The 16,807-nt window shown below is 37.4% G+C and overlaps 1 protein-coding gene across 3 annotated transcripts in view; it reads left to right on the top strand.

Annotated features, from left to right (window-relative positions):
- ppfia3 (PTPRF interacting protein alpha 3) overlaps nt 1-16,807 on the top strand; it is a 403,490-nt gene that overhangs the window by 235,113 nt on the left and 151,570 nt on the right. For all 3 annotated transcript variants that reach the window (XM_039776518.1, XM_039776521.1, XM_039776519.1), the window contains exons 16-19: nt 8,376-8,581; nt 13,222-13,450; nt 13,544-13,683; nt 13,777-13,928. In XM_039776518.1, the coding sequence (XP_039632452.1) occupies nt 8,376-8,581; nt 13,222-13,450; nt 13,544-13,683; nt 13,777-13,928 (727 nt within the window). The remainder of the gene's footprint in view (nt 1-8,375; nt 8,582-13,221; nt 13,451-13,543; nt 13,684-13,776; nt 13,929-16,807) is intronic.

Raw genomic sequence — 16,807 nt, forward strand, 5'->3', positions numbered from 1 at the left:
CATGAGGCGATACCTGGACCCTACAGAGGTTGCACAGGTAGTCCAACTTCTCCAGGATGGCACATCAATATGTATCATTGCCAGAAGGTTTGCTGTGTCTCCCTGCACAGTCTCAAGGGCATGGAGGAGATTCTAGGAGACAAGCAGTTACTCTAGGAGAGCTGGAGAGGGCCATAGAAGGTCCATAACCCATCAGCAGGACCAGTATCTGCTCCTTTGGGCAAGGAGGAACAGGATGAGCACTACCAGAGCCCTACAAAATGACCTCCAGCAGGCCACTGGTGTAAATGTCTCTGACCAAACAACCAGAAAGACTTCATGAGGGTGACCCAATGGCCCCATGTCCTCTAATGGGCCCTGAGCTCACTGCCCAGCAGCATGCAGCTCGATTGGCATTCGCCATAGAATACCAGAATTGGCAGATGCACCACTGGTGCCCTGTGCTTTTACAGATGAGAGCAGGTTCACCCTGAGCACGTGACAGAAGTGAAAGGGTCTGGAGAAGCCATGGAGAACATTATGCTGCCTGTAACATCATTCAGCAAGAGCAGTTTGGTGGTGGGTTAATGATTGTCTGGGGAGGCATATCCATGGAGTGTCACACAGACCGCTACAGGCTTGACAAAGGCACCTTGGCTGCCATTAGGTATCAGGATGAAATCCTTGGACCCATTGTCAGACCCTATGCTGGTACAGTGGCTCCTGGTGCACGACAATTCCTGGCCTCATGTGGTGAGAGTATGCAGGCAGTTCCTGGAGGATGAAGGAATTGATACCATTGACTGGCCACCACACTTTCCTGACCTAAATCCAATAGAACACCTCTGGAACATTATGTTTTGGTCCATCCAATGCCACCAGGTTGCACCTCAGACTGTCCAGGAGCTCAGTGATGCACTGGTCCAGATCTGGGAGGAGATCCCCCACAACACCATCTGTCATCTCATTAGAAGCATGCACCGATGTTGTCAGGCATGTATACAAGAACACAGGGGCCATACAAAGTGCTGCATACAATTTTGAGTTGCTGCAATTAAATTTTGGCAAAATGGACTAGCCTGCCACATAATTTTTTCACTCTGATTTTTGGGGCGTCTTTGAATTCAGGGCTCTGTAGGTTGATCATTTTCATTTCCATCAAACGATGTGGCATCCTTTCGTTCCTAACACATTACCCAGTCTATATCAGTATATATATCCAGGAGGATTTCTTTTTCCCATTCATGTTATGTTATTATTAAAATGTTTCCTTTTCTTTTTACTTCTCCGCTGCAAAGCGCTGCAAATATAGATATATATATATAGAGAGAGAGATATGACAGCAACACTCATATCAATGACAAAACAATTACATTAACAATCATGTTACATTATTTTTAAAATTTTTCCTTTTCTTTTTCATAACTTCTTTAACACTACTTCTCCGCTGCGAAGCGCAGATATTTTGCTAGTATGCTATATGCGTAAGAAAGCATTGTAGCTGTCAGTGTGTCTGTTATTCCTAATTCTTTTCATGCTTAACTTAGTAATTGAACAGCAACAACAACAACTATATATATATATAATTGACCAAGTCACCTGACCATGGGGTACACACGACGGAGCCCCACCTTCCAACTCTAACCTTCCTCCCGCACCCACCCTCGCTGTCGAGGCATGCACAGTCGCTTTGATCTCTTCTACAGTCACCATACACCTCTGAGCCATGTTGGCTTTTCATTGTTCTTTTCGGTTCCGGCTGCTTTGCTTTGCTAACGGGTCTCTCTCATTGCTGCCCTCTGACCCACGTTGACTTTTCATTGTTCTTCTTGGTTTGGGCTGCTTTGCTTTGCTAAGAGGTCTCTCTCATTGCTGCTGTCTTTATTTGTCCCCGCAAGCATCTGTTCTCCCTGTTGTTTCTGTGCCCCTTCTTTTTTTCCTTTGTTAGATCGACACCAAACCCGGAGTGATGGCCGCCACCCTATCGCGATGCTGAATAGGGGATTGCTGAACTGTGTCTTTCAGGAAGTCTTCACCTATCAATGAATAATTATGCGGCGTATGCTATGCCGCGGGTCGGCTAGTTTATTTGTATAGCACGTTTTCATGCAAAAAGGATATAGGATGGAGCGAGATTATTTAAGGCTTTGTAAACCATAGGTTCCCCACTTTTTTTGGGTCAGAGCCCACTTTTTCTAAGAGTGATTCGATTGCACCCCCCTTGGGTGAACTATACTATACTATATTTTGAAAACAAGGACAGACGGTGGCACAATGTTAGCACTGCTGCCTCGCAGTTAGGAGACCCAGGTACGCTTCCTGGGTCCTCCCTGCGTGGAGTTTGCATGTCCTCCCCATGTCTGCGTGGGTTTCCTCCCATGGTCCAAAAACATGCAGGTTAGGTGGATTGGCGATTCTAAATTGGCCCTAGTATGGGTGGGTTTTTGTGTGTCCTGTGGTGGGATGGCACCCTGCCTAGGATTGGTTCCTGCCTTGTGCCCTATGTTGGCTGGGATTGGCTCCAGCAGAACCCCATGACCCTGTGTTTGGATTCAGCAGGTTGGAAAATGGATGGATATCATTAAAAAAATGAATATAATATTATTAGTGAGAGGGCTGAGTTGGTGTGATGACACTAATTTTTCAATGTTTGGTGCCATTTTTGTCATCAGCAATCTTAAATCGACACGTTCCATTATTAACAATCTGTTTCTTTTTTTTGGTTAATAGATTGTTGACCATGCTAAATCCTCTTTCGGCTAAATATGATGATGGGAATGCAAAGAAAAACTTCTTTGTTGCAGCCCATAAGGCTGGATATAATATTGGAATTTGCATTTGAAGCCAAAATTCTTGATATCCATTTTTTATTTCAACTCTTCATTTGTTGACAATTCTTTCAACTTCTCCTGTACTGATAATTCTGTTATTTGTAGGTTTGAGGAAGATTCTAGGACCCAATGTGGAATGATCATGTTGAGTAAATCCTGAAATCTATCTGTAAAATCTTCTTTAAGTGCTTCCAAATGCTGGCTATAAACCAGAAAGTTGTCATCATTTGTTTCCACTGACGAAAGATTTGGGAACTGATAAAATTGTCTTCGACCCAAATTTCTTTTGTACAAGGCAAGTTTTGTCACAATCACATAAATAGTTGCCTTTGCTTTGATCAAATTCAAATCATCTCCTTGCAGCTGTAGATTCATTTCATTAAATTTGTTGTATAAATATGTCAAATAAGCTATATCATTCTTATATTTCAAAAATCTCTCCTTTAACAAATCATCTTTGTTTTCAAAAAACATTATAGCTAATTCAAAGAGTTCATAAATTTTTTTAGACAGGTACCCTTTGACAGTCAACAAACTTCTGTGTGCAACAGTAAACAATTGATGTCTTCATTATTTTCATCACAAAGCTTACAAATAATCTATCATTGAGAGCATTGCTTCTCAACTTGTTAACTGCTGTAATTACATACTGTAGCAAGCGATGAAGGCAATCACTAAGGTTTTTTGCAACCAAATGTTGTTGGTGAATCACACAATACACGACGTCTACATTTGTTACCGCCTTTTTCAAATATGAAATCAACCCGCAGTAGCATCCAACCTTTGCTGGAGCACTACTGGTAGCAACGGACATGATATTATTCAGCGGAATACCTTTCTCTTTAAAATAGTGTTCCAATACGTCAAACATAGTTTTTCCTTTATAGTCCATTTGCAATGTTCCTGCAAATAATAGTTCTTGATAAATTTTTACGCTAGAAGTAAAGACTCATTCCTTGGTAAAGTAGAATCATCGATCTGTAAAGAAAACTCGGTAGTCTTAAAAAAATCAGTTAAAGAACTCCACATCCTGTGACATTTCATCAATTCATCTCTGCACTGTATTATTGCTCAATGGGATTTTTGTAATAACATCAGATGGTGGCTTGTGCAGCACAGTACACTGAACCTCACTCACAGCTAGCACTATCAATTCTTCGCAAATAGTGTGCGGTTTTCCCGATTTAGCAATAAGCAAGGAAATGTTGTAAGAGGGACGTAATCCATCATCGTCTTGTTTCGATGTCGCTGAAAACATATCAGCCAAAGTTGGATGTCTCGAATGTTGATCTTTGAGCATTTGAAAGTAAGATGAAATTTTATCTTTTTTGTCAGGATGTATTTTGGCCGAATGTTCTTCTAATCATGAAGGTTTCATGGCTTCATTTGAAAAAACTTTGTGGCAAATCAGGCACATTGGTAATATCTTGTTTGTGGGCTTATGTGACTGAATAAAACCATTTTTCAAATATTCAACATTATATTGTCTACATTTTTTCTTTAAATCCAACATGATTCTATCTGCAAAAATAAATCAATGATAATAATAAAAAAATTATAATAAAAAATACATACTTACCTATGTGGCAACAATTATCGCGCCAATAATATATCTCTCTAATATATATTAAAAAAAAACCTGGAACAAGACGTGACTTTTTCAGGGAGATACTTTCAAGTCCCAAGAGAAAAATAGTGTTTCTTTCCAATGAAGAGGTGTATCTGCAAGAATTAAAAGATTTGTTCTTTGGTGAAAGTGAAATCCACATATGCGAGTGGCAGAGACACGAAGTGGTTGGCACGTAGTGCAGGCCGGGGTGTTGGCGAGTGAAGCAATCAGGGGGCGAAGCCTCCTAGTTTTTAACAAGTAGGTTCACGTAAGGTATCCTCTGAATGTGATCTGTAGGTACCACACTGTAATTTTAGGCTTACACTTGCCTTGAAGGAATTCCTAAACAATCTTGTATTGATAAAAAACTTGTCATGTATTTATAGTAATGTACAATGAACCTGTAAAAACATGCATAGATTCGGTCCTCTGCACGTGCGCTAATCTTGTAAGGACTTGCATGATCTGAGAATGCATGACTTGTGCAAACTTGTAAATATAATTTACCAATACCTACTATGTAATACAGATGGGTCTTTCTTAATGGACATTTAGATATTTAGAGTTATTTGATGATTTTTACTATTAATCAAACTTTTTAGCACATACTTGCGAGTACTGCCCAAAGGGGTGGCAGCTGGTCCTCAATATCTCCTTAATATGTCTTGGACCAGAAATGCCCCCTTAGATTTCTTCAGTGCCAACCGATGAACTGTACCAGCGCCTGTTGGAAACCTTAGATTGTAAACCATAAGCAATAAAAGTCATGGGTAATCAATGTAGTGACATCAAACCTGGAGAGATGTGCTCAGACTTTCTTTTCCTACTTAAGATTCTGGCAGCTGCATTCTGCACTAGTTGCAATCGATTGAGGTCTTTTTTGGGTAGTCCTGAGAGGAGTGTGTTACAGTAATCTAGTTAACTAAAAATAAGTGTGAACTAATTTTTCAGCATCTTGCAAACATATCAAGGGTCTAATTTTTGCTATATTTCTTAAGTGAAAAAATGCTTTCCTAGTAATGAGATTAATATGTGACTTAAAATTTAGGTCAGAGTCAATAATTTCCCCTAAATTCTTTACCTCTGTCTTAACTTTCAAGCCTAATGGATCAAGTTTATTTCTAATACCCTCATTATACCCATATTTGTAAATCACTAAGATTTACGATTTCTCCTTATTTAGTTTGAGAAAATTACTGCTCATTCATTCAGAAACACAGGTAAGACATTGTGTCAGTGAGACAAGAGAGTCAGGGTCATCAGGCGCTGTTGATAAATGCAGTTATGTGTCATCAGCATAGTTGTGGTAGCTCACCTTGAGCCTTGAGATAATCTGACCGAATGGAAATATATAGATCTAAAAGAGCAGTGGACCCAGAATAGATCCTTGTGGAACACCATATAGAATATCATGTGTCTTTGAAATATAATTACCACAACTAACAAAGAATTGTCTACCTGTCAAGTAAGACTCAAACCAATTCAAGACACTGCCAGAGAGGCTCACCCACTGACTAAGGCGATTTATAAGAATATTGTGATCAATGGTGTCAATTGTGGCTGGATGAGAATAGATAAGCGGCCTCTGTCTGCATTTACTCGCAAGTCGTTTACTACTGTAATGAGTGCAGTATCTGTACTATGATTTGTTCTAAAACCTGACTGAAATTTGTCAAGAACAGCATATTCAAGTCATCATTTAGCTGCATAATGACTGCCTTTTCTAGGATTTTACTTCAGAAAGGCAGGTTAGAAATAGATCTAAAATTTTCAAAAACAGACGAGTCAAGATTATTTTTCTTGAGCAGGGGTTTAACAACATGTCAAGAAAACTCTCAGTTAGCACATCAGACACTTCTTTGGTAGCTTGTTGGTATTGGGTCAAGGACGTAGGTGGAGGGTTTCAGTTGATAAATTATTTTTATGTAAATTATTTAAATCTATCCTGGTGAAAGAATTTAATTTGCTTAAAATAGAATGCTGGGGTTTAACAGGATCAGTATTGGGGGTGGGGGTGGGGATGTACTATATTATTTTCTAATATCATTGATTTTGTGATTAAAAAATATAGCAAAAGCCTCACAAGTTTCACTTAAAGTTTTTCGGAGGCATTTCATTGAGTGACTTGGGTTTAGCAAATGATCAGTAGAAGAGAATAAAACTCAGATTACTAGCATTGTTATTTATAATTTTAGAGAAATAGCACCAGCTCTCAAATCAGACTATGTTGTTGTGTTCTGTTAATTTAGCCTTAAATATATCATAGTGGATAATCAATTTACTTTTTCTCTATTTATGCTCAGCTCTCCGACATGCTTTCTTTAAATCAGACAGTCTTTGGGTCTTCCATGGTGTAACAGTGCTGGAGGATTTTGTAACTGCCTTTTTAGGAGTGATCATGTCAGCGGCAGCTCTCACTTTAACATTAAAATTTTCCTCCTTACTATTTACATTTTTATCACTATTGTAGTGAGCTTTATAAACTTAATGGTTGCTTAAAATGTTTGTAAACGTTGAAGCTGCAGATGAGTCAAAGAAATGTTTTTTAACCATATGCTTCTCATTAATTTTATCTAGTATTTATCAAGTATAATAGTATTTCTATATTAAATAGTGAGAGAAAATGGTTTGATAAACCGATATCCATGATTTGCCATTTAGTAATCACTAAATCCAACGTGTACCTCCTTTGTGTGTTGGCTGGCTAACGTGCTGGCTCAGATCAAAAGAGTGCAGGAGGCTTCTTTTGATTTCAGGTCACAGTGATTGATATGAAAATTAAAGTCACCAACTATAAGGAACCGGTCATAGCTGGTAATTATAATTGACACTAAATCTGAGAATTTCTCAAAGAAAGAATTAGAATTCCTAGTTTCTTCTTAGGAAAAGCAGGGTGATTAGTAGGAGCAATCTAATATATGTTGTTAAACTATCATTTAAATTACCTTGGCAAAACTGCATGAAATCAAGCATTTATGATTTTTTTCTTCAGGTCCAGTTGCAGTTATGCAGTATATGTTGTATTGTAACAGTCTCTAACTTTCACAAGGCATGAGAAAGATTACTTAATTTATTTATTTAATTTAGTAAATTGCCAAAAGATTGTGTAAGTTGTATCTGTTTGTCAGAAAGTAAATAAATTTAGGTTTTGATGTGCAAGCACTTGTAGTTTTTTATGTCACATCCCACATTTGTTAATTCTCACTTTCTAAAAGGGTTCTGTGTGCTTTATTTAACAATGACACTGTGTTTTCATTTCAAAGACGGACAAGCTCTTCTTTAGAAAAGTGTACTTTCACGGCAGGTGTATGCCATTTCTTTTACATTTGTCTTAGAAACAGTAGGTGTCCAGTTTTATGCTGATTTATATGCTTTATCTTGTTCTTTGTTAAATTATAATTGCGTGTGTATTTCATATTACTTTTCACAACTTTATTTTCTCCCAGAGAATGACTAAAAATGGACATTTAATGAAAAGTATTGTCATTCAGCATAATTTTTTGCTGTGGCCGTTCCATTTCAGGGATAGAATTTCTGAATGGTAAAAGTTGAAGAGCATGAGGTGAGTTGTGGAGAGCAGATAGAGTAAGGCCATTCCTCATCGAGAATCACATGGACTCCCATTATTTTAAATAATTATTTTGCCTTTCTGTCAGAATACATAAGGATGAGGGAAAAAAGTACTATTCTGGTGTTCTACAGCATGGTACTTGGTCACAGAGTACATCGTCATACAGTAATATATAATAGCTTTCTTTTATAAGTTATGTCAAAAAAAGATGGATTACTAATGAACTAAACATGATTAGTGGTTTCTCAAAGTTATTTTTGGTAGTTTATATGTTCTCTCTTTTAATCCCTCTGTAATGTTGAGTGAGTTAGTGTTGGGCTCTTTGAATGTCTGCAGAAATTAAGACTTTTTCTTTTTTCTTTTTTTCTGTCTTTATGCCCTACAGTATCAGGACTGGGATCGAGCCAGCATGCTAGCCAGTGTGGCTCAAGCATTTGAAGGAGATCTTGAGGGCGGCTGCTGCTCAGATGAGGATGACAGAGATACCATCTTCAGCTCTGCAGACCTGCTCTCCCCAAGTGGGCAAACTGATGTCCAGACCCTTGCAATCATGCTGCAAGAACAGCTGGAGGCAATTAACAAAGAGATCAAGTAAGCTTCTCTGCTTGCTTATATAATTGCTTATGTTATTTTATGTTACCTGTAGTGAATATCCCACATTAGAAAACTCTCTGAAGCTAAATGCATACTGATCTTCCAAGGTGTGATAAAATTAATGTAACCATCTCCTTTTCAGCAAAAATATTGCATGAAGATCAACAAAAAGCTCAAAGCTTGACTCATCACTCATTCTAATAAAGAAAATTTAAAACACTATATTAAGTAAAGATCAAATGAATATATTAATTGTATATTGATCATATTTAAGGATAAGTTTGGTTATTTATCAAGTCAAAGTTATTTCTTCACATTCATGGTCTACATTAATTTCCCACTTGAAATTGTATTCTAAAGTGAATCATTTTAATGAATTTTAAAAATATCTTGTCTGTTCTTGCATTGCAGAATGAATCTTTAGAGTACAAAGGTCCATAGATGACAGAAAAATACATAAAATGGAACAAATGTGCCCATTTTTCAAACTAAAAATATTGTAGAAAATTGATCAGTGCCTTGAAATTACAAACATATTGCAAAACAATCTATCTATGTCATTTAAATAAAGAAAAAGCAAAAAGATTCAGCCATCTTAAAAAGTAGACTGTGCACTTTACTACCTTGTTTGTCTTACTACATTGTACATGGTAGTTCAGCACTCTTCAGGATCAACAAGATTCACTTTGGAAAGTCATCACTAAGAGCCTGTTATTGACTTTGAATGTTGATTCCCACATATGAATTGCTGTCTAAGGTCTACTGACATCCATAGACAATATTAACTGAAAAAAAATGACATGATCACTTATATTCTTTCACTATATGAAAGCATTTTGTCTTTACTTCACAAAGATATTGTGTGCTGCTGCTGGATTTTAAAGCATGCGTCTGCTTCAATGAGAGAATATTGAGCGGGCATTTATCCAGGGTTTCCAAGTTGGGCATTTTTATGTTTCAGAGGCTGAGCCCCTGCTGTGCTGTAAATGGATGTGGCACTTCGCATTGTGACAGCAAACACTCTCCTGGATGCAAGGCATGACCAATTCCTGGAGAGGGTTCCTGTCCATTTTAAGGTTAACACACACACCCAAACACATATGAGCATATATAAAAGGGCCAACTTAGCAATGCCCATTCACCCATGTTTAAGTTCAAGTTTGTTAAGTACAGATGTTTTAACATAGGCAGAGAGGGCTGCCAGTCCTGCTTCATAGAGGCAAGTTCAACATTAAGTTTGCATGTTCTCCCCATACATTTGCAGATTGATTGGGATTAGTGTTAGTGAATTTCCTCACTCAAAAACATTGTGATCTTTTCTTTTATTAACATATCATCAACAAGAGTGACTCATCATTTATTAAAAGAAATAAAAAAATTGATTTGTGGCTCTTCAATCTGTTTTATCACACACCCATTTTCATTTTCTGAGTTTTCCTTTTGGATTCTGCATACACAAGACACAACACAGAAAAGGTGGCTTGGCTCTTTTAAAAATCTGAGGCTTTTATTAACAATACAATGTCGTCTAATCAATTCACTACCCTCATGTTTGGTGTTCATCTGACTCCACAATAAAAAAACAACACAGAATATTAATAGGTTTTCTCTGTGTTGGCTGCTGCAAGAAGAGAAACAAGCAAGACATTTATACTTACCTTGTGAAAATAGTACCAAAAACCTGTGATAAAATAGCTTTAATTTCTTTCTGTTATCACAAGGATGCTTCAAAAATGTGGAGGGCATGTCTTCTTAACTAAAAACCTTTGTCGCTTCAAAGTGGGTGTATTTAGTTTGTTTTCAGGCTTTTTCTATTACTTATGGACCCATGTACCCCAAAGCCCCATTGTAAACTGCAAGAACAGACTAGGTATTTTAAAACTTGTAAAAAAAACACTTCACTTTAGAACACAATTTCAAGGGGCAAATTAATTTATTCCATAGTTGTGAAGAAATAATTTTGACTTGAAAAATACTGTACTAATCACTGAATCATTTGTCAAATTTCTATACCACAAGTAAAATGCTGCATTAAACACGTAGCAGTAATATGAAGCAATTCCACACCAATAATAAGCATTAATAAATTATATGTAAAAAGAAACACAAACACTCTTCTATTTTATAATAGTACCTGTTCTCAACAACAGTTCTTTGCTTGGAATAATTGATTACTGTCAAAGCTATCCCTTCACAGTCAGTTATAAACTGAAAGTAGAACTGAGTTCTACCAGCAAGGGTTACCGGAGACACAAATTGTTTACTGTTGTTAAAAAGTACAGCACTATTTCTTAATGTGTAGCTCCTTGCTAGGTATTGTCAAATAGAAATGCAGGTAATTTTTAATTGTCTTTGTATTTTTGACACCATTTAGTGCAGATTATATTTATATCCTGTGACAGATAGGGGGCGCTGTTGTCCCCTTGAACCCTCAGACCAGACACCAGATAAAAGTCCAAATATTGATTTTATTTTTACAATAAAGTGCCCAAGCACCTGCATCTCCACTATATCTTCTATAAACCATACACAATACAATCCTCAATAATAATAATCAATAACAATAATGCTCCACACCTCCCAGCAGCTCAGTCACCCTTCCTCCCAACTCGGCCCCTGTTGGGATTTCCCAGAGTCTTTTTATATTTCTTAACCCAGACGTGCTTCTGATCCCCTAGTCCATGTGATTCCCCAGCACTTCTGGGTCAGGTGAAAACTCTTCTTTTTTGTTCAGCCTGGAAGTACTTTATTTCTTCCATCCTCGTGACTGGGAAGTACTTCCGGGCTATACAGAAAATAAAAGTTTCTGTTCCTCCCTGCCTCCACGGTTTCCAGCAGGGCTGTGAAGGAAAACTCCAAGGTCAATGATGCCCTACTGGAATTCGGGGCATGTCCACGTTGCAGGGAGGGCTCCATCTGGCTGTATGGGGTTATTGGATAAACTAACAGCCATACTCTACAATGCTTATTGTTAATTTCCCTCTGCTTAAAATCTCTTTTGGTATATCGTGACTGGTTTTTGCCTGTCCTCTAAACAGATAAAAATCCATTCTAAAAAGGTCCACTCTACTTATTTACTGATAAACATCTATTTAAAGGCACATGCTTCCATTACCACTATGGCGCTAATGACATGCCAATTGTAACAAAAAGGTGCATATTGGCACCTGACCCAACAAAGACACTGGAGTCACATATAAAAGCCAAAGAAACTTTTATTTTTCTTCACCTGTGGGGCACGTCTTCCACGTGTTCCACAGTCACAACACATTCCCAAAGCAGACCACAATAAACACAGAAAGTATTTGCACTCCTCTCGACAAGCGTAGTCCTCCTCCTCCCAACTCAGGCTCCTTAAGTGGTGGCTGCTGGGCCCTTTTATAGTCCACCTGGAAGTGCTCCAGGTGGTTGACTGCCAAGTTCTGGCTGCACTTCTGGGTGTGGCGAATACACAAAAGGGCTCAGGAGTCCCAGCTGCAGCACCCCTTGGCGGAGCCTGCAGGACCCAACAGGGCTGCACCCAACTCCAATTCCCATGGAGCCCTGCGGGAAACCGAGGCACCGCTCCAACCCAGGGGGGTTGCCATCTAGCGTCCGGGGGAGGTATTGCAAAGTCCATGGCCGTGGTACACCACACAATGTACTGATCATGTAAAATATACAGACTATGGGACATCCTTCATATATTGATACCACTACAGGTGTCTAATTATGCCTGATTGCGTAACGGTATTTTGCTAATTTTGTATTTGGTCTTCTGAGTTTGGTTTGTCACAAAATTATGTGTTTGGAGATGTTGAAAATTGCATGTAATGATGCTACAGGGAGCACCCCAGAGCATTATTGTATTAAAATATAGTTGTAATTGAACCTGAATAGAAAATAAAATAAAACTGACACTAGGCTGTCACTTCTTTCTGCAGTAGAGATTCTCACAGCGACATGTCCTAAGAATCTCCAGTTCTTCATCTTTGAGCTTGAGTTTTAATATTGCTTCCATTTATCTTACTAGTTTATTTTTTGGAATCTTTAATAAATCTTTCTCTATTTTTGTTAATTCCATATCGTATCACCAAAGCATTGTTTTAACAGGTCATCTACAACAATGATGCATTGAATGAGATCTAAATCCTTCTAAATCCATTTTAGAGTTTCAGAGATCACAGTTTATGTCCACAGCATCAGGAGCCAATCTTGCATGTGAAATTGGTCCATCATACGGTACACTCATTCACATATCCAGTAAAGAGCAATTTGGAGTTTCCAATTAAAACAACAAGCACATGTTTTTGATGTTGGAACACATCCAGAAAAGCCACACTCATAAGAACAGAGTACAAATGTCCACAAAAGTACCTGAGATGGGTTTCATATACAGTACTCTACAGCTGTGAAGTGGCATTGCTAGTCATTGCAACATGTGGTACCCTTAGTGTAGTAACATGAAAAAAATACATTTTTGTACATAAACATAAAACATAAAATAATAAAAAAAATGTTAACCAAGACTACTTTTCCCCAGGTTAGCATGTTCTTTATGTTAAGTTCAGGGTAGAGGTTTTGAGCAAAAACTGGATAATAAAAGGCAAATAATTAAATAAAAACTAAAATTCTATTTATCCCTCCATTTTTTTCAGGCTCATCCAAGAGGAGAAAGAGACTACTGAACTACGGGCAGAAGAAATTGAAAGCCGGGTCAGCAGTGTGGCCCTTGATGGTATACCACCACCTCCCACTTCTCTTGGGGGTCGTACCTACATCCCTTCATCTGTGACATCATCTACCTTGGCTAGCCCCTCTCCACCAAGTAGTGGGCACTCAACTCCCCGCTTGACTCACAGTCCAGCTCGAGAGACAGACAGACAGGTGAGGTAACCTTTAAATAAGTTCACGGTCAAATGAATTCCAAAATATATTCTTTTATTTATTTTAATATACTTACTTTTTATATCTGTTTAGAATAGCATGTCAAAAGATGATGATAAATCTCTGGCTATACTTGACTCCACTCCACCTCCAACACCTCGGGCATTAAGGCTTGATAGAATGACACATGCTCTTCAAGTGTCTAGTTTAGAAGAAGGTAGAGAATTTAGGAGGTGAGTAACATTTTTCTACTGGTACTTTCTCTCTTTTCTCACTTACTCTACCTTATCTGGCTTTTTTATACTTTTCCATTTTCTATATTATAGTCTATCAGTAGAAGGAGGCAACACAAATAGCAGTCAGGACTCTTTGCATAAGGCAAGCAAGAAGAAAAGCATCAAATCCTCAATTGGCCGACTATTTGGAAAAAAAGAGAAAGGTCGACTAGGACAACAGGGTAGAGAGTCTACTTCTCTTGGTGAGTCTCTGAAAGTAAAATATCATAATGCTATTCTCCTAATTTCTTTAATACGCAAATTTTCATAAAATGTCTTCAAGAGACTATAACCACTGTACATTTATCAATTTGTGTCTACATTTCCTTCAGAAAGTATTCTGACCCCTTAACTTTTTACACATTTCGTTATGTTGCAGTATTATACTAAAATCATTTAAATTAATTTTTTTCCTCATCAAGAAACACTTAATACCCAGAATGATAAAGTGAAACAATATTTTAGGAAGTTTTACAAATTTATTACAAACAAAAAAATAAAATGTCACAAATATTAAACTGAAATATCACCTTTTATTAGGAAATTTGTTGAACCCCATTTGTCAACGATTGCAGCCTGGAGTCTCCTTAGTTATGATGCAACAAACTTTGCATACTTTGCATACCTGGATTCAGGGATTTTCTGAAATTCTTCTCTGCATATTATCACAAGGTCTGCCAGGTTGGATGGAGGCAGTCTATGGACTAATATTTTCAGGTCTCTCCAGAGGTGCTCAATTGGGTTCTAGTCCGAGCTCTTGCTGAACCCCTCAAGAACATTCACAGACCCTAAGTAACTCCTGTGTTGTCTTTGCTTTGGGTTTAGGGTCATTTTCCTGTTACTTTATACAAATATGAGATAGTCATTTACAAAAAACTACAGTATTTTATGTTAGTCAGTTTAACTGTGTTTAAGGAATATGGAAATGCCACATTGTGGGGACTAGAAAAGTATTTTTTTTGAGTAAGATTAACAAAATAATGAAATACGTGAGTAATGACAACAACCCCCAAGACAGATTATGCTTCTGTTGAAAGAAAACAATCAGATTGCTTTGTTTCAACATAAATGAATTGTGTTACTGTAACATATAACATATTTATATAAATTTTAATAGAAAAGGTTAAGTAATACACAACTTAACAGCAAACATTTCTTTTTTTAAACTAAAGTACCTTAAATATATACTAGTTAATAATTCTGAGTAAACACTGACTAGTTTCCCAGCGCCTGTTGCTGAATAACCCCACAGCATGATGCTGCCACCACTACATTTCACCACTGGAATTGTATTACACTGGTGATGTATATGGCCTGGTTTTCTCCAGGTGTGACATTTAGAATAGAGCCCAGACAGTTTAATCCTGTTTTCTAACAGTCTGAGAATCTTATAGGTGCCTTTTTGAAAACACCAAGAGGATTTTTTATGTTGTCTGGCCTCTAAGACATAAAGCCCATATTAGTAGAGTGTTGCAGTGGTGGTTGTCCTTCTGGAAATTTATCCCATCTCCACACAGGATCTCTGGAGTACAGTTACAGTGACCTTTGGGTTGTACTCCGATTACTCAGTTTGACAGGGCAGTCAGCTCTAGGAAGACTTGTGGCTGCTTCAAACTTATTTAATTTAGGATTTATGGAGAACCCTGTGCTTTTGGAAACTTTCAATAGTTTAGAGGTTTTTGTAGCCTTCACAGATCTCTGCCCTCACACAATCCTAACTCTGGGTGCTGTGCAGGCAATTCCTTCAAACTCATAGCTTTGTTTTTGTTATGCAGACTTGTGTATTCCTTTCTAATCAGGTGCAATCAGATGATTTTACCGCTGGTGAACTAGAAACAAGGTGTAGAAACATCTTAGCAATGATCAATACACAGGAATATACCTAAGCCAAATTCTAAGTGTCATATCAAAGGGTCTGAATACATGTGTGAATGTGATATTTAAGTTTTTTATTTTTTAATACATTTGCAGAAATTCCTAAAATCCAGTCTTTGTTTTTTATCCTGAAGCATTGAGTTTCATTGTGGAAAAATAAATGACTTTAGCAGAAGGCTGAAACATAACAAAATATAAAATTACTTATATTACCTATAAATAAGTGCTCATAAACATAACTTAAATGCCCTTATACTGAAGCCCACCTTCATTTAACTGCTACCTGTCCTTATAATGTCACTACAAGGAGTAGAAAATAATAAAAAATAAATTGTATGTTCAGTGAGGTTAGTTGCCCCTACCCCTAAACTGATCTCTCAATCTAAAATCAAAAGAGACATAAATATCGCTAGCGAGGCAAGTAAACCTCTGTCTGTGGAGAGAGCATTGACTGCATTGAGAAATTTACTTGCCTTTCTAATCACTAGTATAAAACCTAACAATACATACAAATAACCTAAGATTGTCACTTCTTTTCATACTCTCATCATAGAAATCTATAAGGAATTTACTAAAGGCAGCAAAGGCAAAACTGAACTTAAATATCACTAAAGTAAAACATGACTTGTGAACACCAAGTCCCAGCCAGGAATACGTAAATGATAAGCAAATTAAGTGGTTCAAAATATATAAACACTTCACCAGTTTATGATTTGTCCTTTCAGTACTACATGGTTACACTTCCTTTATATCAAAATGTAATGTGGATACTTTTGATCCATGGTAGGTACTGCCAAAAGATTGATATTCTTGTCTTTAAACTGCTTCTTAACTGGTCTTCTATTTTATTTTTAAGCATACATTATACTTACATACAATAAATTAATATAACTGTATGCTGTACATTGAAAAGTATATCATAGGCAGAGTCTGACATTTAACATTGGGAGGGTCAGGCAAATCATAAAAAATAATTCAGTTTTTTTAGAATCACAATTGTACTGCTAAATATTTACATGACATCTTAACTTATATATTGTAAGTTGTTATATTAAGTTAGAGTATGAGGTAAAGTCTTGCTTACATTAACACATTTAAAGCTGCTGCCTCGCAGTTGGGAGACCTGGGTTCGCTTCCCGGGTCCTCCCTGTGTGGAGCTTGCATGTTCTCCCCGTGTCTGCATGGGTTTCCTCCGGGCGCTCCAGTT

The sequence above is a fragment of the Polypterus senegalus genome, chromosome 13, assembly GCF_016835505.1.
Source record: "Polypterus senegalus isolate Bchr_013 chromosome 13, ASM1683550v1, whole genome shotgun sequence".
Classification (NCBI taxonomy): domain Eukaryota; kingdom Metazoa; phylum Chordata; class Cladistia; order Polypteriformes; family Polypteridae; genus Polypterus; species Polypterus senegalus.